The sequence below is a fragment of the Cygnus atratus genome, chromosome 3 (assembly GCF_013377495.2).
Source record: "Cygnus atratus isolate AKBS03 ecotype Queensland, Australia chromosome 3, CAtr_DNAZoo_HiC_assembly, whole genome shotgun sequence".
Classification (NCBI taxonomy): domain Eukaryota; kingdom Metazoa; phylum Chordata; class Aves; order Anseriformes; family Anatidae; genus Cygnus; species Cygnus atratus.
In genome coordinates, this window is record NC_066364.1 from 2,842,912 (window position 1) to 2,864,623 (window position 21,712).

General features: G+C 45.8%; 1 protein-coding gene across 1 annotated transcript; it reads left to right on the forward strand.

Moving 5' to 3' along the window:
• The first annotated feature begins 1,103 nt into the window (after nucleotides 1–1,103).
• On the forward strand, nucleotides 1,104–17,703 carry LOC118256568 (serine protease 55). Its single transcript, XM_035563647.2, is given in 8 exon segments — nucleotides 1,104–1,145; nucleotides 1,147–1,179; nucleotides 1,181–1,382; nucleotides 1,710–1,899; nucleotides 3,456–3,697; nucleotides 5,831–5,970; nucleotides 16,792–16,950; nucleotides 17,534–17,703. Coding segments are annotated over 8 exon segments (1,161 nt in total). The 3' UTR covers nucleotides 17,687–17,703.
• Nucleotides 17,704–21,712: the final 4,009 nt, after the last annotated feature.

Genomic DNA, 21,712 nt, shown 5'->3' on the forward strand with positions numbered 1-21,712 from the left:
GTAACTGATTGCCTGTTGTTAACATTGTGCCACTGAAATGTTTGATTGCTCACTGCCAAGGAAACCAGCGTTTTTGTCCAATTTCCTACGCAAGGGGTAACATAAAAGCAAAGAAGAGAGGAAAATAAAGTCTGACTTTCCTCCTATGCATTTTTAACCTCGGTGTAAGTCAGACTTCAGTGGGATAACTCCTGATTTGCTCCCATGTACAAGGCAAAACATTTCATATTCTGAATCATCTCTTGCTCATAAAATACTGCTTGGTTCCCTTCTGTCCTTTCCCCTCCCTTCCCTCCTACTCCATGCAAGTTCTTGTTTTTGAAACAGACTGGAAAGTCTTTGGAGGAAGCACTGCTCTGTCCTTAATATAACCATGCTCAGGCCTGAACTTGGCTGAGTTCTTTTCAGTCCTGTCCCTATGGAAATAATACGTCAGTTTAGAAATCAGCATAGATGGGTCCACTGATGCTAAAACTGGTACAAACCAAAATATTATGCCCCCCCCCCCCAATTAATTATGGAGATACACTAGAGTGGAATTTTGGCCTTGATGCCTTGCAGTTGCTGCTGGAGGAACAAACAGCAGCAGGGACAAGATCAGTAAAGGTGAAATGATTCAGATTCATGGATAATCTTTCTAAGCTGAGTTTGGCCTTGTAAACAGTTGCCCACAGTTCTCGGGGAAGAAGGGCGTGTCAGCCTCAGCATCTTTGACACAATACTTTTGATTTGGCACTGTTTGAACCTTGCCCTACAACATAGCTGCCTCTTTCTTCTGAGGATGTAAAGACGGTCTAAACAAAATTCATCCAAAGTTTGATAGGCTTCAGCACTTCTCAAAGATGAAAACTGATGCAGGACCAGCAGGTAAGGTCTTTGAAGAGGAAAAGATGGTTTGAGAACTGAAAAGGGCTACAGCACCCAGCCTGAGAAGTCCACTACTGCACCCAGCGAAATCCAGTCCAGGATGCCTATCATAGCTATCATAGCTGAAGCAAATCCCAAGCCTCATGGGAATCACTAAGTTGTTGGCCAGGGCAGTGTGAGCTTTCCCTCATTGTCTTAGGAAGACTGGCGTCTGACTGTGATGTCAGCAAAAGAGAATGAATTGTGTGAGGTCACATCCCGGTTGCCCCTGGCAGAGGAATGTGTCTACAGAAGGATAACTGCCCTCAACATCGTCCAAGAGCTTTGGTCCCAGTGTGGGATGAAAATGCTGCTCCTTACCTTCTGGATTTTAACTTCTCTAATCAGCAGCATCCATGCAGGCGTTTCTTCCCCAGTTTTTATGTTCAGCAGTGAATGGAAGAGTGAACCTGTTGGTAGCTTCAGAGGTGGACAGCAGAGTGAAACTGGTAGCCCTTCTGGATACACACACATCGGTAAATGAGTTTGGCCTGGGTTGATTCCTTGTGCCTTATAGCATACATGCACGGCTTGTACTACACCTGGCACTGAACTCTTCCATTCTACTCCCTCAACAAGGATTTCATCCAACCTGCTTATGGAAAACAGTCTATGGCCCTATTAGCCCCCAGATTGCCCAGGCGTTTTGGGGGGAAGTTACAACAGTGCCAGGGGCTTTGGTAGAGAACAAGTAGCATGGATGGTCCTGGACCAGTGCTTTAACCTACATCCTGCCCTCCTCATTTAGTAGCACAGGCAGTGGTGCAGCCATACATGAGCAATGTGTCTCATTTTGTACCCAGAGTGTGGCCTTCGACCATCTTATGAGTCCTTTCTGGAGACTGGCAAGAGGATCAGAGGGGGGAGATACGCCAAGGCTGGGGAGTTCCCGTGGCAAGTGAGCATCCAGAGCAACGGGAAACATATCTGCGGGGGCACCATGATCAGCGCGCTGTGGATTTTAACTGCGGCCCATTGCTTTGCAGATGAGGTGTGAGTACTTATGTGTCCAGAGGAGGGCAACAAAGCTGGTAAAAGGGCTGGAGGGCATGTCCTGTGAGGAGAGGCTGAGGTCACTTGGGTTGTCTGGTCTGGAGAAAAGGAGGCTGAGAGGCAACCTCACGGCTCTCTTCAGCTCCCTGAAGAGGGGAAGCACAGAGGGAGGTGCTGGCCTCTGGTTCCTGGCCACTAATTACAGGATACATGAAAGTAAGCTGTTCCAGGGGAGGTTCAGACTGGACATTAGGAAATTTTCTTTACTGTGTGGTCAAATGCTGGAACAGGCTTCCTGGAAAGGTGGTTGATGCCCCACGTACGTTGGTGTTAAAGAGGCGTTTGGACAATGCTCTCATTAACGTGCTTTAACTTTTGGTTAGCCCTGAAGATGTCAGGCAGTTGGACTCGGTGATCTTTGAAGGTCACTTCCAACTCAACTCAACTCAACTCAACTCAACTTAACTCTTCTATTGTATTGTATTGTATTGTATTCTACTCTACTCCTGTTCTGTTCTGTTCTGTTCTGTTCTGTTCTGTTCCGTTCCGTTCCGTTCCATTCCATTCTATTCTATTCTATTCTATTCTATTCTATTCTATTCTACCCTACCCTACCCTACCCTACCCTACCCTACTCTACTCTACTCTACTCGACTCTACCCTATTCTACTTGGGGTAAGTGAGGACAGCCCAGGCGTGATGGGGGTGATAACACTGCTCCTTAGACTGTAGGGTATGTATGTCCTTGGGATGAAGGGCAAAATATGTGTGATGGAGCCAGAAAGAGAGCACTGAGAACCTTTCCTCCTTTAGGAAAAAAAATAAAATTAAAAAATTAAAAAAGAAAATTGCAGAAATCTGCGTAACCAGAAGATCTAGAAGGGGAGTAAATCTGCATAACCAGGGTCCAGAAGGGGAGTATTTTGAAGGATGGTGTGAGCAGCCTTGTATAATTGGCCATGATGTTATTCTGATGGCCCCCAAGGAGTTCCTGTACACAGGTTGTGGTACCTTGTAAAAAGAGGTATATTCCATTTCAGTTTACTCTAACTCCCAAATTACTTTTGCTTTCATATAGCAAACACTTTTACCTTATGTGTAGTCTGATATTAATCCAGCAGCTTCTGGATAAATCAACCCAGGGACAGAATCCAGCAGTTCATGAGTCCCCTCCAAAATACGGCAGCTCCAAGAGCCAGGGCTGCTCGGTGACAAATGACCTGTGGCATCACAACCTGGAGCAGCTGGCCAGGGACAGCGTGGTCTGGAGCAGCCAGCCCAGGGCACAGTGATTCCGAACACCCAGCCCGCTCCATCTGTTCGTTAGTGGCTGGGCTATTTATAACTTGGTTGCATTCATGTTCTACCTCTGCTCCTGCTTCCCCTGAAAATGAGCTTTGCCTGGGAGTGAGGGCAGATTTCTGTGGTTTTTGTAGCTAACCTGCCTCTGCAATTTGCTGCTCTGGGGAAGGAGGCACCAACCTTTATAACACAAAGTCTTCATGTTTGCTCATGCATATTCTGCTTTTTTTTTGTTGTTGTTATTTGTTTATAAGGCCACCAGATCTCACTGTTGTAGTAGGGGGAATCGACCTTGACCTCCCTCTGGAAGAACATAAGCCAGACAGCTTGGTTATCCATGAAAACTTTGACAGAACAAGCATGAAACATGACATTGCCCTGATCATGCTCAGCTCTCCCATCGAGTTCAGCAATGAGAAAATCCCCATCTGTTTGCCCTTCATGTATGACATTGATACATGGCAACACTGCTGGATTGCTGGATGGGGAACCACAGGTGCAGGTGAGACACCACTGGGAGATGTTACGTATCTGCTAATGGAGAGCAAGAAACTCTCATTCAGAGCAAGAAACTGTCACTCCCAGAGAAAAGTCTCTGATATTCTGAGCATGTATGTTCCAGATGAAACCTTAGAGCCCACCATTGCTCTGCAAGGACTCAACCTTCTTGCTTGCCGTTATTAGCACCCAAAGTAAGACAATCTGTGCTGGGCAAGTTATGATGGGTCTAAAGTGATCTGGCATAAGGGAAATGGAGATTTAGGGTTGTCTTTGGCATAATGCCTCCAATTAAACACATTGATTTGATGGTTCTGACCACCCCCTCCTCTTCTTTCATTTAGAAAAGCAGATTGCTATTGCTAATTGCTCTCATTCAAGGTCCAATGAAAGTAGCTCCAGTACTGACTGTAACCCAAAATGTCTATCCCAAACAAACGTCACCAAATGGCTAATGAGCTATTTAATTATTGGAAAGGGGTAATCAGGGCGGAGTGGGCAGGGTGGTGCCTTGGGACTTTACCAGTTCTCCTTGGCATGTAGTAAGTTAACATCCCGTTTAATCCTAGCTCTTGTACCCCATAGGGTTACCATCTCCTTTCTGAACCTCTGTATTTTCCTTCTTATTCACATCACGTAACAGTAAAATACAGCACAACACTGTGTTTTAGTTGTGAAAGTCTTCCATTTCACCAAGGTAACACGCCCTTAGAAACAGAAAAGCAGGGGCAATGCTGCAGAGTTGCTCTGCAACTTGGCAGGATTTCTCTTTCGTTAGTCTCTGCAAAATGCCTGGTGTGGTTCTGGGAAGGAGAGCCTCATTTTGCTGTGTGGTCAGGGTGGCATTGCCTCTGCAATCTGAACTGCACCCCGCGGGAGCTCAATGCACCAGCCCCGGCACACAGCCCTTCTATCTGGGAGATGTTTCAGAAGACAAACAGGGGAAGCCGAGTTTGCTGAGTGATGTGTGATGGTGTGATATGGGCCGTACCAAAAAAGTATGACACACTGTTCCTGCGTGGGAGGAAAGATGGGTCATTTCTCATCTTTTGGAGGTGGACATCTCTCAAATGGCACCACAGGTGGCACAGCCTGACTCCTCTTTGACTGCAGTCAATAAAACCCAGCTCACATGGAGCCACCTCCTTGGAGATGCTCACATTAAAGCATTTCTGTATGCAGACACTTCCATGGAGGGCCCCGTGTTAGTTGGGAAAGGAGCATGACAACTTTCTATCTTTTAGATGTTACCTTCGAGTCCCACCTTCCTGAAGGTTCTGGGAGGATTTAGCTCAGTGAATTATGCAAGAAGGAGTGAAAAGCTGTGACATCCTTCAAAAGACAGCTTTATCCTTCAGACTTAGGCTTATTTTGAAGACAAATGTGGGTGATGAAATGAGTAGGCTTTCCATGCAGCCATGAGTATTCCATGAATATTTTTAATTTTTTCACTGCTTGCTTGTGCCTACTGTGATTTCTGCTTTTCCATCTCAAGAGGAGGAAAAAGCAATTATTTCTGCTGTGTATGGCCACCCTTTGTGAAAGATGTCCAGTCCCCTGGTTGAGGCATGGCCTCACAAGCACCCCAGGAGAGCATGTGGAGAACTAGGGCATCTGTTCTGGAGAAAGCTCAGTGGAAATCACTCCACAGGGCTCACACAGGGCTCCATGAAAAGTCCCTCAAACTGGGTACCCTAGAAACGTGAGTGGGAAACCCAACAGTTCACCTCAGAGCATCACCAAGACCAGGAGGATAAGCCATCCCTCTGGGGGTACTTCTGGCTGTGCCACATCCCAGAGTACATTTATAGGAATAAGTGATTTTTTCAAACCCTATTTAGCAAGCTTCCACTCCCCAGGATTTTAGCTTTGCCCATCAACATCTCCCATCTCACCACCTACCTACCCATCTCCTAGGCTGGCATTTAGTCAAGAGCACAAACATATCCTAGACAGCCCCTGTAAGCCTCCATGACCCCCAGAGCATCTGGTTGTGCCCTGAGCTCCTCCTACCCTGAGTTCCTTTACAAATTCATCTGAGAGCAGTCCCAAGGGTCTCCAACAGTGGCTTTCACCCTTACAAGCTCTTCAGGGTTTGCTAATCCTTCTCTTCTCGCTTGCTGGTTAGCAGCTGAGGTGTCAGCATCCCACGTGCTGCAGAAAGCACGGATGAAGCTCATCAGCAGGGAGCAGTGCTTGGAGCACATCCCGCAGCTACCAGAGAACATGCTGTGTGCTGAGCTGCAGGGAGGAGAAAGAGGCACCTGCCAGGTAAAGCAAACATGGCCCGGTATAGCCACATTGCCTATTGGGGAACAGGGACCTTCAAAGAGAGGTGAATGCACTTCAGGAATGAACATCCACGCTTCCCGTGGTTTTCTAAGGCTGCTAAAGGCTCTCTGCATGAGGCAAGAAGCTCAGGGACTGAGGACCTGCCTGTCTGGTGCATAGCAAATGCATATTGACCCAGGCAGTGGGGTGCAGGGCTCTCAGAAAGCAGTGGTGGTTCTGGAGATGTGTGCCTGTGGGGATTGAAACACCTCTGTGCAGTGGTGGTGGGAGTTAAATACTGGCTGGAGACAGGAAAATCTGACCAGGAGGGTCAAAGCAAAAGGACTGGGTGGGGAAATGATTCGAGGAGTGTTTAGTTTGAATGTTAGAAACCTTTCCAAGGAACACTTGGTGCTGGCACAAATGTCCTGTAAAAGCACGGCAGGTAAGTCTGTGGGTGCCAGAACTAGTCACATATCACAACAGGTTAATGATATGGGATGGTGGAGCTTTGAAGCTGAATTATAGAGCATGACGTTATTTGATAGCAGGGACTGCTAAGGGGAAAGAGCTGAAACAAACATCGCTTGGAGCAGATGACCTCCAGAAGTCCCTTCTGACCTCAACCTTTCTGTGAAATGCCCAGAACTGGGAAAACCTCACCCAAACTATGCCCTCAGAACATGTTCTATGCACACGATTGCTGTCCTGGTGTCAAATAGTCCGAAAGCCAAAAAACACCTCTGCTTTCACAGCATCCAACCTCCAACCCCATCTCTGATTGCTCAATGAGGGCTGAGCTCTCCCTGCAGCCTCTCCCATGGTGAGAACAGGGCTGAGGTCTCTCCTCTACTGAGCAAGGGTTTTTTAGAAGTGTGCCTGTGCTTGCAGAGGAGCACACAGTCAGACACATGTAGGCACAGCTTCGTCCTGTAGGAACCCTTCATTCTAACCCAGAGAGCCAGGACTCAGGGAAGTCCCTGAACTTTAGGTGCAGGACTTGTGGACTGCAAAGCCATCGCAAGCTGAGGCCATACCTAGGCAAGGAAGGGAAAGCTTTGCTTTGCAAAATCATTTTTTGATTAGCCAGAGAGCATCTGCCTGTGAAGCCATTCATCTAGAGACTTTCACCTCCATTAAATTCAATCAAAAGATTTAAAAAGAAAACTGCCACAGGATAACATTAACATGATTAAAGAATGCACTTCCCAGCCCAGCCTTAAGTTCTGCAGCTGAATTATGCCGGTGAAACAGCGAGAGCACTTGTACCCAGCAAAATGAATCTCCTGTATTCAGAAAGCTGATGAGGGTGCTATTTTGATCTACAATAATGTTAGTGTAGACTGCAAAATGAAATAGAAATGTGAGCTTTCCAAGCAGGGAAAGTACACAATGATTATATGTATGATAATGCTCATAGCCCAGCAACTGCCCACTTTTAGCAGAAGTTTGACCAGGCAGAAATGTCTTGCAACCTGAAATAATGAGAACAAGGCAAAAATGTACCCTAGGCTAGTAGTAAGTCTGTTCAGGAGTGAAACAGGTGACATGACTTTTCATCAGGATTTGCTCATTTCCTCGAGGGGAAGCACTGATTTTGCTGATGGACAGTTTTCTGGGATTGAGTTTGGGTGGGTAAGCAGTCATATTTTGGCCTTGCTGGGCTGGTTCAGAAATCTGGTGGCTTGCCTGCAGTAGGCTACCAGGTAAGGAACTGGGAGACCAGGTCCCAGTCTGATGCTTACTCTGCAGCAAGCCCTCAGTTGGTGACAGGGCACATTGTACAAAGTGCATTCTATTGAGCTGCTCTTCTCCATAAAGAGTGGGTTTTTCTCTGGACAGCTCTGCAGGAAACGTTGTCTTGTCACACCAGATTGAATCTGTGTGTCTGGGGCACCTGGATGGGATTAGAAACTTTACTTGTGGTTGGGGGTTAAGGGTTGTTGAATGGGCTCAGATAAATTCTGTGTGATGAGATGTTAAAAGAATTGCTTTTATATTTTAGGCTCCTGGCCACCTTTCTAAGTTTAGGATCCTGCCCATGTGCCTGGAAACAGACATAGGAGGGAGGAATATTTTTTTCTTTCTCAGTCACACCGGTAAAGGAACGAGCTCAGGTGATGCTGAGTTGCTGGTGTAGATGTGGCCACAGTAAACCTGGGAGCAATGCCTGATGATGCACAGATGCCTGATCTGTCTGGACATGAACCAGATAAAAGCCTTACATTAACCTTTCCTAAGCATTGCTGAGAACAGGATACATTTGTTCATACCCGGAAACAGTTTAAGATGGCAAGTTGCATCTGGACCAAAGGCTGTAAGTCCACATGATCCTGATCTGGATCCAAAGGATTACCATGCTTGGTCTTTGCACTGTGTGCCATTTGTGCGCTAGATTTTCCTCCCTGAAGCAAGATGGTTTTATTTGAGTCACCAGTCACTCAAATATCTTCATCAAATCATGTAAAAGTTTTATCCTACTGATCACTGCCTTAATATTCACATGTGGCAACAGGTCATGAATAGAAAGGCTCAGACATTTCAGTAGCTGCCATCATACTAGTACCAGAGCATGACTAATTTGTGGATCACTAACTGTGTTCCTATAATATCTCAAGGAGATTGAATAGCAGAGCTCCTATTTGTACTTTAAAAAAAAAATCCATTCACTTAAAAAGAAAAATCTATTGTATACCAATTCCCTAGCGGTTCTTCAGACAAATATATAGATTGACTGTGAATTAACACTAACAGGATCTGTAATTGACTTATAGTTCTATTTAGTCATAAACATTAGCATTAATGGATGTTCATGGAGTACAAGTGCTAAAGAACAGACACTAGAGATGGCCTATGTGTTATTTTTTGTGTGCTACATTTCTTCCATGACCCCATGAACCACAATTGATGTCTAATTCCTTGCTTTCTTAAGCACCTTTTGTTAGGCCCTGATGCAATGGTAACTTGAACAATAATTAGAGTAGAAGGGACTCACAAAGTAAATGCCTCTTCAGTGCCTTGCCTATCCAGACAAAACTCAGTAAATGGCCCAATTATATTTCAGAGAGTTTCTCTGAAATATAGGACAGAGTGTGTTTTGCTGGAAGTCACAGTTCACGTACAGTTCAGGTCGGCAGCAGATGAAGGGGGGTCCAGGCCCTGGCCTGACTTTGAGGAGAATGAATCATTGTGTGGCCACAGACAAGTGGTGGGATCCTTCCAGCTCAGCTTCACCACACTCCCCTCACCCTGGTGTAGGACTGATCTGAGTCACCAGCCAAAGGCATCTACCCCCTTCCACTGAATTATACAACAAGAGATTTTGTCCTTCTCCGATAAATGACTGAAACAATGCTAGGATGCATCTAGGGCTCTGGGTTTTAATTTTTATTTAGTTGAGTGAAAAAGGCAAAGAAGGACTATGTTCCTTCACGTGTAATATGACCTGCCCACAAATACTGTCAGCAGTTTGGGAAGATTGAATATGCCAGAGGGCTGTGCTGCCATCCAGAGGGACTTCAACAGGTAGGAGAGATGGGCTGACACAAACCTGCAGCTCAACAAGGAGAAGCCCAAAGTCCTGCCCCTGGGGAGGAACAGGCCCAGCACCAGGACAGGCTGGGGGCACCCAGCTGGAAAGCGGCTCTGCAGAAACAGACCTGGGGGCCTGGGAGCCCTGAGGTGAACGTGAGCCAGTGATGGGCCCCTGGGCAAAGAAAGGGCTGCATTAAGCAAAGCATCGCCTGCAGGTCGAGGAAGGGGATCCTGCCCCTCTGCTCAGCACTGGTGAGGCTGCACCTGGAGTGCTGGGACCAGTCCTGGGCCCCCCAGCACAGAGAGACCTGGGCCCAGCAGGGAGAGCCCAGCCCGGGGCCCCCAGGGTGCTGCCGGGCCCGGAGCCCCCGTGCTGTGAGGAGAGGCTGCGAGAGCTGGGGCTGCTCGGCCTGGAGCAGAGGAGGCTCCGGGGGAGCTCCCCCATGGCCGTCAGTACCCGCAGGGAGGTGCGGAGAGGCCGGAGCCGGGCTCTGCTCAGCGGTGCCCAGGGCCAGGCCCAGAGGCCCCGGGCCCAGCCTGGAGCCCCGGCGGCTCCCCCTGCCCCTCAGGCAGCACTGCTGGACTGGGCGGGTGCCGGAGCCCTGGCACGGGCCGCCCCGAGAGGGGCCGGGGGCTGCTCTCTGGAGAGCTCCCCGAGCCCAGGGACATGGGGCTGGGCACCCTGCTCTGGGGTTGCACCAGATGGGCCCAGAGGTGCCTCCAACCTCAGCCATTCTGGGATTCTGTGAATGGCTTTAGCACCTCTGTAGCATCTGGGCTGCTAAGAGCCCTCACCCCATGTAGCTACAGCAGTAGCAGTAGCTGTTTGGTGAGATTTATCTGGCCCCATGCAAATGCCTTTCCTGTAGCTATTTGCATCTACCCAATCATCTTTCTATTAATGCAGAGAAAAAAGTGCTTTTGAAAGTGTGATTCATTCAGGCTGTTCTAACCATCTATTTTAAAATGAGATAAATCTCTGTATGAGTGATCATCATTCCCATTAACTAGAAGCAAATCCAAGGTGTCTAGCTCACAGGGAGAAACATGGATCTGAGGCAGGACCGTTGTCTACAAGTCTCAAGTGTCATTTTAGATGTCTCAGGATATCCCCATGGCACCCAGCTGTCCCCTCTTAAATCATGTCCCATTGATGGTAATGTGACTGCACCGGGAATTTGACATTTGCACTGGAACCCCCTCAGAGGGGTGATCAGCCTGGAGCTCAACTCACCCCTCCTACCCTCCTTCTGTGCACAAGAGTGAGTGCTAAACTCATGCAGAAGTGACAAAAATTCTTGCATCCTTTGACAAGCTCTTGCATCCTTTTACTGGTACTATCGAGGCTCAAAAACTGCAAAGGAGGACTTGTGATAGAATTTTTTAAAGAAAAGGTCTGCAGATGAAAAACGGCTTCACGCAGGTAAATTATCACAGAGACAAGGCAAAGGCCACAAACCAGGGAAGCTTGCTCAATCCCTCCAGCTGTTTAAAATATGTAAACGGACGTGGATAGATGATGCTGTGATTGCAGTCTGTAGGTATGGAGAGTATCTGTATGAGCTCTGAGGTTACAGGACCTTCTGCCTATCAGCCAAAGGTCTCCTGGGGACTAACATTCGAAGCTAACCACATTTCAATTCAGAATTATTACTACCTGTACAAAATTACTTAACTATTGCACCTTACCTTTACATTGAAGAGAGTGACCCACTCATGAGCCTTGTGATAGATTCTCCCTCATTGAACAACTGCTAACATGTCAGGGTGTGGTGGTTGTTTTGTTGTTTTTTTTCTTCCAAGATTGGTTTAAATAGGAAGGTGTCCTGGGAAGCTCCAGAACAAAGCATTAGAAAGACGTTTTTGCTTTTATAGTCTGTTACATTTGCTTCTAAAGGGTGCTTTGATGTGCAGCTCATAAGAATTAGAATATTTTTCCTGTGTCCTGTGGCTTTATAGAGCTTTCATCATTTGATCATTTTATGATAGGGGCAGACAAGTGAACACATGGAAGCTATGGTGGCTTAATTCTTTAATCTGTGAAAAACATTCCTTCCTATTGCAAGGACCTGAGATGTTGATGATGCCCCACACCTCTTCTACTTTATTCCTTTGGCACCCCAGAGTTGCAGCTTTTAGTCCCTCAAACTGAAGCTGTTTGCTTTGTGGTAAGGGGGTCTGGTGTTATTTTGTGTGCCCGGTGAGTGAAGATCTGGGGAGCAGAACATCTCTGGAACCAGCTGAACAAAGAAACCTACTGAGTGCCTGCCCTTGGAGTGGGAGAAATGGGTGTGATGACTCAGAGCAGCCGCTTCTCATTCAATTACAGTGAGTCAACACAGCTTTAAGGGGAAGTCATGACTCACAGATAGATTCAGATTCTTTGAAGGAGTTGACAAGCATGTGGCTGAGGGTGATCTAGCTGATATAACGCGCTGAGATGCCCCAAATTCTTTTAACGAGATGTCTCACCAAAGGCTCATACAGAAAGTGAGCTGTCATGAAGTAGAAGGGCTTCTGTTTGAAAGGGAGGTGGCACAGAGGAAAGATTTGATGGGAGAAAGGGCTCACAAGGGGAGTCTCCCTGGGATCCATGCAAGGAATTGTGCTGTTCAAGGAGCACAAATGCTGAGATGACAAAGTTGGCTGGTGCCACAACACTGTTGAGGGTGGTCAAAATTAAAACTGACTGTGCAGAGGTGCAGGAGGATTTCATTATTCTGAGTGTCTGGAGGTTAAAACAGCAGATGCAGTTCACTGTTGACAAGGGCAAAGTAATGAATACAGAGAAAAGCAACTCCAGCTGTACACATAGAATAATGGGCTCTAAATTAGCTATTACCATGTAAGAAGATCTCAGAGTGACTGTGAATAGTCCTTCAAAAACGTCAGCACGAGATTCTGTGGAGGTCAAAAAGGCAACAAGAGCATTATGAGTTATTAGGAAAGGAATAGGTAGCGAAACAAACGCATGTTATGTGAGGGCACTAATATGAGAGGCCTACATCCCATGCTCTGTACAATTCCTGCCCACCCCATCTGAGAAAGGAGGTAGTATTAGAAGAGACTAGTAGAGTGGGAAGGATGAGCAGGGGCACAGAAAGGCTTCTTGTGAAGCGGAGAATAGCAGAGGAAGACTCTGAAGCTTGTAAAAGAGATGTCTGATGGGGATATGGCAAAGATTTCTAAAGTCATGAATGCCAAGGAGTGGACAGTCAAGAGCTGTCCTCTTGTCACTGTTGTTCAAAACACATGAAGGAGGGGGGATCCAATGGCTGTATCAAGCAGCAGATTGGAAACAAAGAGAAGGAAGTACTTTTTCATCCAACAGATAATTAAACTATGGAACTCACTGACCAGGATGTTGTGGGTATTTATCCTAAGGGATAAATGGATTCAAAAAGCAATTAGATAACTTCCTGGATGAAGATCTCTCTAAGGCTATTAACCACTGTGATGTAAATACAACTCTGTAAATACTTGCCCTGCTTTTCATTCTCCTTCCCAAGCACTTGCTACAGACATCTGTCAGAGACAGGAGTCTGGGCTGCATGGGGCTTTGGTCAGATGCCTTATAGCCACCTTTAGTCGCTGCCACCATGGCTACTAATGGACCCTGATGACTTCCATCTGGGAGGTGTAGGGCCATCCTGTTCACCCATTTTCCAATGAGGAGATGGAGGGAAAGAGTAGGTGAAGATTCTCAGATGAGACCTCAAAGGGATCCCATGAAAGGAGTCCAGGTGCCTGTGTTAACTGATTCATCTTTGACATGTTAAAAATGGTCTTAGCCTCCTTCCTTCTACCTTCCTCTAAAGATAGTCTATTCACAGTGAAATAACTGAAGAGATCATCTCTTTGGAAAAACCTTTGCTTCCTGCAGCCAGGGCAGCTCTAATAGCAAATGTTGTTATTCACACGCTGATTCTCTCCAATTTACACAGAGCTTACCATCACAAAAATGAAACCAGCAATGACTTGCAAGGACTGTGTATCCATCTAATGAGGATCAGATGGGTTGTTCTCCCTCCCCCTGAGCTTCTCGCACCTAAAAAGATTTATGTGGCTGAACATGTTTGTTCTGATCAATTACCATGTTGCAGACAAGAATACAAATACGAAAGGAAAATTACACTCTTGCGCCAAAGCTCACTAAAGTCAGCAGAAAGGCTCCTGATGTTCACAGAAAGTCTTTGGCTGTAGTTAAAAGGATGAAACTTTTGATCAGCTTTAGTGAACAAAGTGCCTTGCTAGTCTGTGACAATTTTTATACAACCCAGAATTATTTGCCAGCTAATATATCTTTGCTCTCACTTCTCCTAATGGGAGGATTAACATGTAGTTGTGGAAGGCATGAGTTCAGCAATGGGCTGATTTGATGTAGTTGCTTTTCACTCATCCTCCAGTTGACAAGAAACTTGTAAGAGAAGCAAAGATGCTGTTTTCAGCTGTTTCACTGTCCAGAAACTTGCCACTCGGACTGAACAGCAGGAGCAAGCATCTGGTGTGTATGCTGACCAGAAGTGTTTCACCACCAGGGTGCAAGAGACTGAAAGCTGAAAGCAGCATTTAATAAGTGCTTCAGTCTTCAGGGTTGTTGACCCGAGCGTTCATTAAATTAGTACTACTGGAGACATCAAAGAGCTGAGGCGATTTTACCAACACTCAAACCTCCTTCTTCCCACATCGTCTCCTACACAAGGATGGAAAATCTTGGGCCAACAGTTTTGAGACCTTAAGGTGGATACAGGGATATTCAGAAGTGTCGTAGAACTGAGTTTATTTTCTCTGTCTTTAGCCCTATAACAATCAGGTTCCCGATTCATATGGGCTGCTATAGTTAAGTGGGAAAGATCATGTGAAGAGGATGATAGACATCCAAGTTAAATAGAGGAACTTAAGAGTAGAGGCACCTTTTGCTCCCATGAAGCAGACCATCTCAGCTCACATGCAAAGGCATCTGAAGTAGGATTTGGGTCTCAGGGTTTGTGGATTTGCAGCTGCTGCCTGGGTTTTCACAGCATTGCCCAACTCCCTTGCTGGGCAGGTTTTAAATAGCTTTCCTCAGCTGACAGTCCCCCAAGCCCTGCAGACAGTTCTCTCTTTCCTCTCTGACTGGGCAGAGAACAAACACAGCTAAAGAGATAAACAGGGGAAAACATCTGATTTGAAAGGAAAACCACATGATCTATAGCTTTGAATTCCTGGCTCTGGCTCCTGGTTCTGCCATACCCTTGTGCAAATCACATCCCTTTTCTTCCATGCTTTTCTCATCTACGAAATGTGATAAGAAATTTCCCCAAGGATAGCCACAAGGTATCAGGAATTAATTGGTATTGAAGCGTGTAAGTGCCCTGGGAGAAAGGTCCATCGCAAGTGTGGATGGCCTCCAAAATGGGATCTGTCCCACTGATGATGGAAACACTTCTGTGCTGGGTGGGTGCCGGAGACCTGGCACAGGCTGCCCTGAGAGGGGCCAGGGGCTGCACCTTGGAGAGTTCCCCGAGCCCAGGGACCTGGGGCTGGGCACCCTGCTGCGGTAGGGGGGGACAGGGGCACCCAGAGGTCCCTGCCAACGTAAAACATGCTGCAATTCTGTGATTCTGTGATTTAATGTGCGGAAGCTCTGCCAGTACTCATGTCTCCTGTACTGGGGAAAGCCACCGTGCTGCACCCCAGTAGGCACTGCTGAGAGATCACCAGTAGCTGCTGCGTCACTGCCTCAATAACAGCTCCCGTTCTCCCAACTTCATTTCTTATCTTTCTGTAGGAGGCCCAAAGTGCTTTCCTTTTGCTGCCAGGATAATACGTTTCGCCTGTGCCTGCCCTGAGGGAATTAGCAGTGAAATTCCCAGTAATTTAATTGTGCACACAGCTTAGAAGATGCTCATTCATTCAAAAAGGATGGCATCACAAAGCGCACTGGTAATGCGTGGGTCCAAGGTCAGTGCAGGGTCACTGGTGGGATTCACACAAGTTCTTGGTTGAAACAGGGTTGGGAAATGCCTTCAGATCCTGCCTTTGAAGGGTCTTTACCACCACTGTTGTGTAGCTACAGCAAAACCATTTCAGCACAAACAGTACTGGATGCTGAAGCAACATTTGCTCTGCATTTATCTTCATTTTTCTCTCCTGTTTACATGTTGAGCTAAAAAGAATATTAAAAAAAAAAAAAGTGATAAGCTCATTAGGGGCCTTGAGCCTCCATCTCAGGAAATGAGTAAGAATTCTGCCATAAACTTTTGTGGGTGTTGATGAGTTGCATCACACAGCCAATTCCTTACTAGTTGATGTTTTGTTAGGTCAGGGTAGCTGCTGGGAAAAGGGGGTTCATACATTGATGGCAAAGATATTTCTCAAACTAGGGCACAAAGATGGAAGGACAACAATTCCCAGGAAATCTGGCTGTATTAGGAAACGTGTTTGTATTATTTCTTATTTGCCATATAAAGGAGTGGAGAAAAGATAGGAAAATAAAAATGGAACCCTCTGTGGAAGGAAATTATCTTATTTAGAGCAAGGGCTGAACAGCACTTTAGATGTACATAACTGTTGAGAGGAGTGCTGTACCTGGCTGGGTGCACTTTGTGCTGATTGTGCCTGGCTGGGTGCACTTTGTGCTGGTTTCTTTTCTGTCTGGGGTTGTGCTCAGTGACTGCACACGGAGGTCACACAGGAAACTGGACGTGCTCTTGGCTTTCAAGCCAGGACGTTCCTCTTCGTCGGATGGATGCAAAGTGCATTTGAGAGGTTGCACGTTTTGGGTGAGTAGAAGTTGCCCTTCAAGTAGCAAGCAGATTTTCAGTGAAATTAATGAATTTGCAAGAAAAGCTTGTCAGGGTTAGTGTTCATCTCTTGTTCCGTTTCTGTATACTGGTCCCCAAATTAACAGCAGCAGGTACCTGGCACCTGTATGCACTGCTTTTACAGGGAAGCCAAGAACTGAATGAACAGTCACGGCAAATGTCCCTTTTTACTCTTGGGTCTTGTCTCCTGGTGACAAGACTCAGGTATCCCTCCAGGGCCATGGGAGGATGTGGAAAAGACTGAGAAGGACAGGGCATTGTCCTGAGCTGGAGACTGTGACCGATCTTCTTCTCTTACCTTCTTCTCTTATCATTTATTCTGTAGGCATCTCAGACCTGAGCTGTGACACTTTGAGTCCCTGCTCCCCCAAGACCTCATGAACTTGGGATGGAGTTTGATTTTCCCAATCAGCCTCTGGGATGCAGCTGCTCTCAGAGACCCGAGGTTTGATCCTGCTCTAATGTCCTCCTTATGCCGTAGGTGGACAGTGGGGGACCTCTGGTTTGCAGCTACTGGAACACCATGAAGTGGTTTCAGGTCGGCATCATCAGCTGGGAAGAAGATTGCACAGAAAAGCCAAGCCACGAGATCTACACTTCTGTTTACAACTACTATGGCTGGATCAGGACTGAGACAGCTGTAAGGGGGAAACCTTTCTTCATCGAAGGCGTGGATAACCGTGAAAATGCCAGGGAGGTTCCTTCCAGGGCTCAGGCACAGCTGGTGTTTCTTGAGTATTCTCTCCTTTTATTTGCCTCTCTAACAGCAATTAGATTACTCTAGAGAAAATTTTTCAAAACATAATAAAAGTCAGAACTACTGTCTCCTTTTGCTGCTGACCCATAAAGTCATGTCTCAGGTCAGCCTGCTCCATCTCACTGATGTGGACACAGACGCCAAAATGAGACGCCACAGTGAGACAGGGGAGTGATGGAGAGGCTGGAGATCTGAAATGAGAGAGTCAGGACCCAGAAAACAGAGTTCGTCATCCTCTGAAAAGCCTGGATATTTTCAGTCTGATGGGTCACATCAGGCTCAGCCGTTTGCTAAGCTCAGATGCAAGGTCAAAGGTGAAGGAGCTGCTCCCGTTGGAAAGTTGAAACCTTAAAAAAGGTCTTAGTTCACTTGGTTGCAGATTAGCTTAGCTGTGGGTGGGATGGCTCTGGGTTAATATATCTTACAGCTAGTTATTAGTTGGGCTGATATATCTTCTATCTTGCAGCTGGACCAAACTAAGACCGTCTTCAAGAACCACAGCATCTGCTCAGGTGGTATGTCAAGCTGGTGGGACATGACTACATGTCAAATTCATCCATACACTAGAAAAAGGGCAAGAAAGCTGTTGGCCAGTGTTGGAAACTTTAGCTTCACGTAACTAGTCATTCTTATTTACCTGGGTTGCAAATGGTGGGTTTTGGTTGTTAAAGACACTAGAGAAAAATCTGGCTGGCTGGAGGGAACTGAGCTATCTATGAAATGCCGTCTACAGAAACCCCTTGGTTTGGTAATTAGCCAAAATGAATCCCTTACAAGTAAATGGTAAATCAAAAGCATTTGTTATTATTATTATTTTATTTCTTTTCCCTCTGCTGGAGACCTATTTTGTGCATTTCTTGGCTGTGCAGTTCCCAGTCTGAGCCGGGACTGAGCTGGTCCTTGAAGCAATGCCATCCTACACTCTCCAGCAACAAAGTGCATCACAAAAACACTTTCCACTTTTTACAAGGAGGTTGGTTTTCTTGAAAGTGATGGGGAAGGAGGCAAGCGGTAAGGTCTCCTTCATGTCCCACCTCTGCAATGGCATAAAAGTACCTGTAATTGCAGCAACGATAAAACTCACTGAATGTGCAATGGGACAGAACCTCACAAATTGGTTTTAATTACCTTGATATTTTCTGGCTAGCTGGTGGAGAAGCCTTGTAAATGAGAATTAATTCATCTACCTTAAGCTAATGCAAACCCATCTTGGCATAAAAGTCAGACTTTATTTTCTGTGTTATCTGAGCAGAAAATAATGTTTAATTATTATTAGTTCTGAGTAATGCTTATGAAAATTGCTCCACATTAATTTCACATGGCTGACTGGCTAATGGATGCATAAGGGTCTTGTAACCCTTTGCAAAAAGACTAATAAAAGCTAAAAACAAGGGGAATATATTACTTTAGCAGCTATTAGTAGTAGACAGTGTCTGCTGGCATTAATACCTATATTTATTTTCCTTTCTATTAATAATATATCAACAGATTCTAGAAGCTATGGCAGGGGCTGGACATCAGGAAATATTTCCTAATGCTGCAATCTATTCAGCTACAGAATTGTTTCCCCCAAAGGAAACGAGAGAGGTCCTCCCGCTTGAATTATTTTAATGTAGGGATTGTATAAAGCACTCTCGTCTGCAGCACAAGGCATGGAAAAAGCCTGCGCTTACAGGGAACTGCAAAAAGACCCAGTAGGTCTTCTCCATCACTAGCGTTTGCAAACTGATAATGGTCTGTGTTAAAGGAAGGCAATGCTACTTAGTGGTTACAGCAGGACACTGCTGCTGTGGGTTTTGCTCTGTTCTGCTACTCGTTTGCTGGATGGTCTTGGGGAAACTCACTGTGTGCCATGTGCCTTAGTTTCCCCACTTGTAAACTGAGGTAATGAAAGTGATTCACTTTGCTCTTTGTTTCAGAAACATGAGTTCTGTGAGTAAAGACCAGCTATGTAGCTGTAAAGTTACAAGCAGCAGAGACTTTTTCCTCCTTGCTTAAAACATTAGAGGATTCATTAAAGTGAATTCATCTTAGCCACTACATACACTGTTCAATAATTAGGACAAGAAAAGAAATGTTTGCCTAATATTTCTATGCCATATGTAGGTCTGATGAAAACATGCTGACGTATATATTTCTTTTCAAGGTATTTGTGTTTTGAGAGCACATCAGCTTTGATTATGGTTTTGATGGGGATGTGTTGGAGTCACACGAAATCAGAATGCAATACAGCTTTGTCTTTAACATTTCAATGTGAGCCACTAATTTTTTAAGTCTTACAACATTTCTGTACCGTGTTTCATTGAATTCCTCATTTCTGGGTTTAGATCATCAAAGTGAAAAGTTTCCAAACTGAACCATCTCAGCTTTTATGTTTCAGGCTATCATTTGGGATGTGGATTTTTTATTTGCTGCTCATTTCCTATTGCCCTTTCCCTCTTTCCAGACAACCCTTTCTCATGTCCAGACAGCCTAATGGAGAGCATAGAGTGGGACCAATCAGTCTGGGCAAAAGAAATGTAACTCTTGCTCAGTGTGCCAGAAACCTGTAGAATAAAAATTGTAGACCTTAGTGATATGGTTTACTGGAGGACTTGTTAGTGTTAGGTCAGAGGCTGGACTAGGTTGGACTAAGTGATCTTGAAGAAGAGAAGCAGGTTATGGGGATGCTTAAAGCTCTGGGGCACCATCAATTAGAGGATTCAGGGGAAAAAAAATAGACCAGGGCACTCACAGGGACAAAGAAGAGGTAGAATCATAGAATCATTTAGGCTGGAAAAGACCTGTAAGATCAAGTCCAACTGTTAACCTAGTACTGCCAAGGCTACCACTAAACCATGTAGTCAGAGCCTGCTTGCACTTTCTGTTAAGGAGGTAAGAACAAAAGCACCTCCCACGAGCACCAAAGGCAGCAATTTAGAAGTCAATATACAAAAATATTTTTTTCTCTGTATATATATGCATGTTTCCCTGCTTGCCCCATCCCGGTCAGCTATTTGTGTGAAAGCTTGAGCACAGAGCTGTAAGGATTGAAGCTGATGGCGTTTATGCAAGTTAGGTGGCGATCGCTGGTTGCAGATGAGAAGTGGAGAGGGCTCCAAGGAGGGAGGACTTGTGTGGCTCCACCATGAAAAATGAGGGTTGGAAAAGCATCAGTTCAAGGTTGCAGAAGTTACTATAGAAGTCACTACAGAAATCCAACGTTTTTTTCAGGGCAATGCCCCCAAAGCTCTCTTTCCAGGTTCATCCTCGATAGATATGACATGGGTGTTCTGAGGACAAAGCAGCCCCACTGCAATCCTTTTAGAGGGACTGAAGTTTCCCATTTTCCTCTTCTCCAGCCTGTGCTTTCTCACGGGGGTGTGACACAATGAAAAGCACAGACACATCTTCTCCTGCTCCCTTCAGCAGGATCCTGGGCAGCTCTCTGTCCCTCTGATGGGAGGGAAGTGCATGGGCAGATGGCACACATGGCTGTGACCGTGACTGCTGGCATCCATTTGTCATTTCAAATGCACTTCATGAAGTGTTTTGACTTGGTGTATGCATCTAGCTGCCTGACTTCAATGCAAGCAAAATGGTCGTTGCGTAAGCATAGTTATGATAAGAGGGCTTATTTCTCTCCTATATGAGAAAGAGTGTTGTGTGCCTGGCAGGCAATGACTGAAAAAGCACCAGTGGTTATGGTAAAATTACTGGTCTGCTCTTTAATTGCGACTTCTGTTGGTAATACATTAGATTAGAGCTGCAGACTGGAGGATTCAGAGGATCAGCATCAGTTCCCACACTGAGCAGCAGCTTCCTAAGTGGCCTTATGGACAAGTCTTTTTTCAGACTAGGGACTCAGTTTACCCATCTGTAAACATGAGAATAATTAAAAGCCAGGGGTATCTCTTAAAATACACCAATTGTGACAGTGATTAATCACTGTTATTAACTAAAGTGAAGATGTGGGACAGAAAACACTACTGAATAGTGCTGGACTGCCTGAGATGTTCAACAACCACAGAAAACCTTTGGTGTTAAACTAAAGACTTTCTTTAAGTAGGTGGGTCAAAGTCTGGAGGAGAGCTTGGCTTTGGAATTAGTACAGGCTGGAAGTTGACAGTCCTTGATACACCTAATTAAGCCAATGACAACCCTAAATACAACCCAGAAATAAAACCTTGCCTTTCCCTGCAATATGGGAATGCTCAAATCTGGTGGATCTGTGCTGAGCATCACTTGCGTGATGGTTGTGCTTGCTGACCTTGAAGAAACACCTGTTCTGCTTGGAGGATTTTGCCCAGTTGCTATCTTCCCTTTTTGATCATTCTGTTGCCAGGGTAATTCCTCTGTTTTTGGCAATTCTGGCAGTCCCATAACAGCCCAGTCACACTGCTGATTAGTGGCTTGACTAAGGCATGCTTGAACTGCCCCTGAACTTCAAGAGCCCTGGCTTGGCTACCTCTGGGCAGGTCATAAGCCTTTGCTGTTCTGACACCGGTGTGCACAGCTCCTGGTGCCTAGGAGGGCCTACAAAATGAACCAGCCAGCAGCAGTTGAGTTCACAACATCCCGCACCATCACGCAATATCCTGCAATATCCATCATGCAATTTCCTACTGTCTGGGTTCAAAGTATCTGCATCCCATGTTCTTCTCTC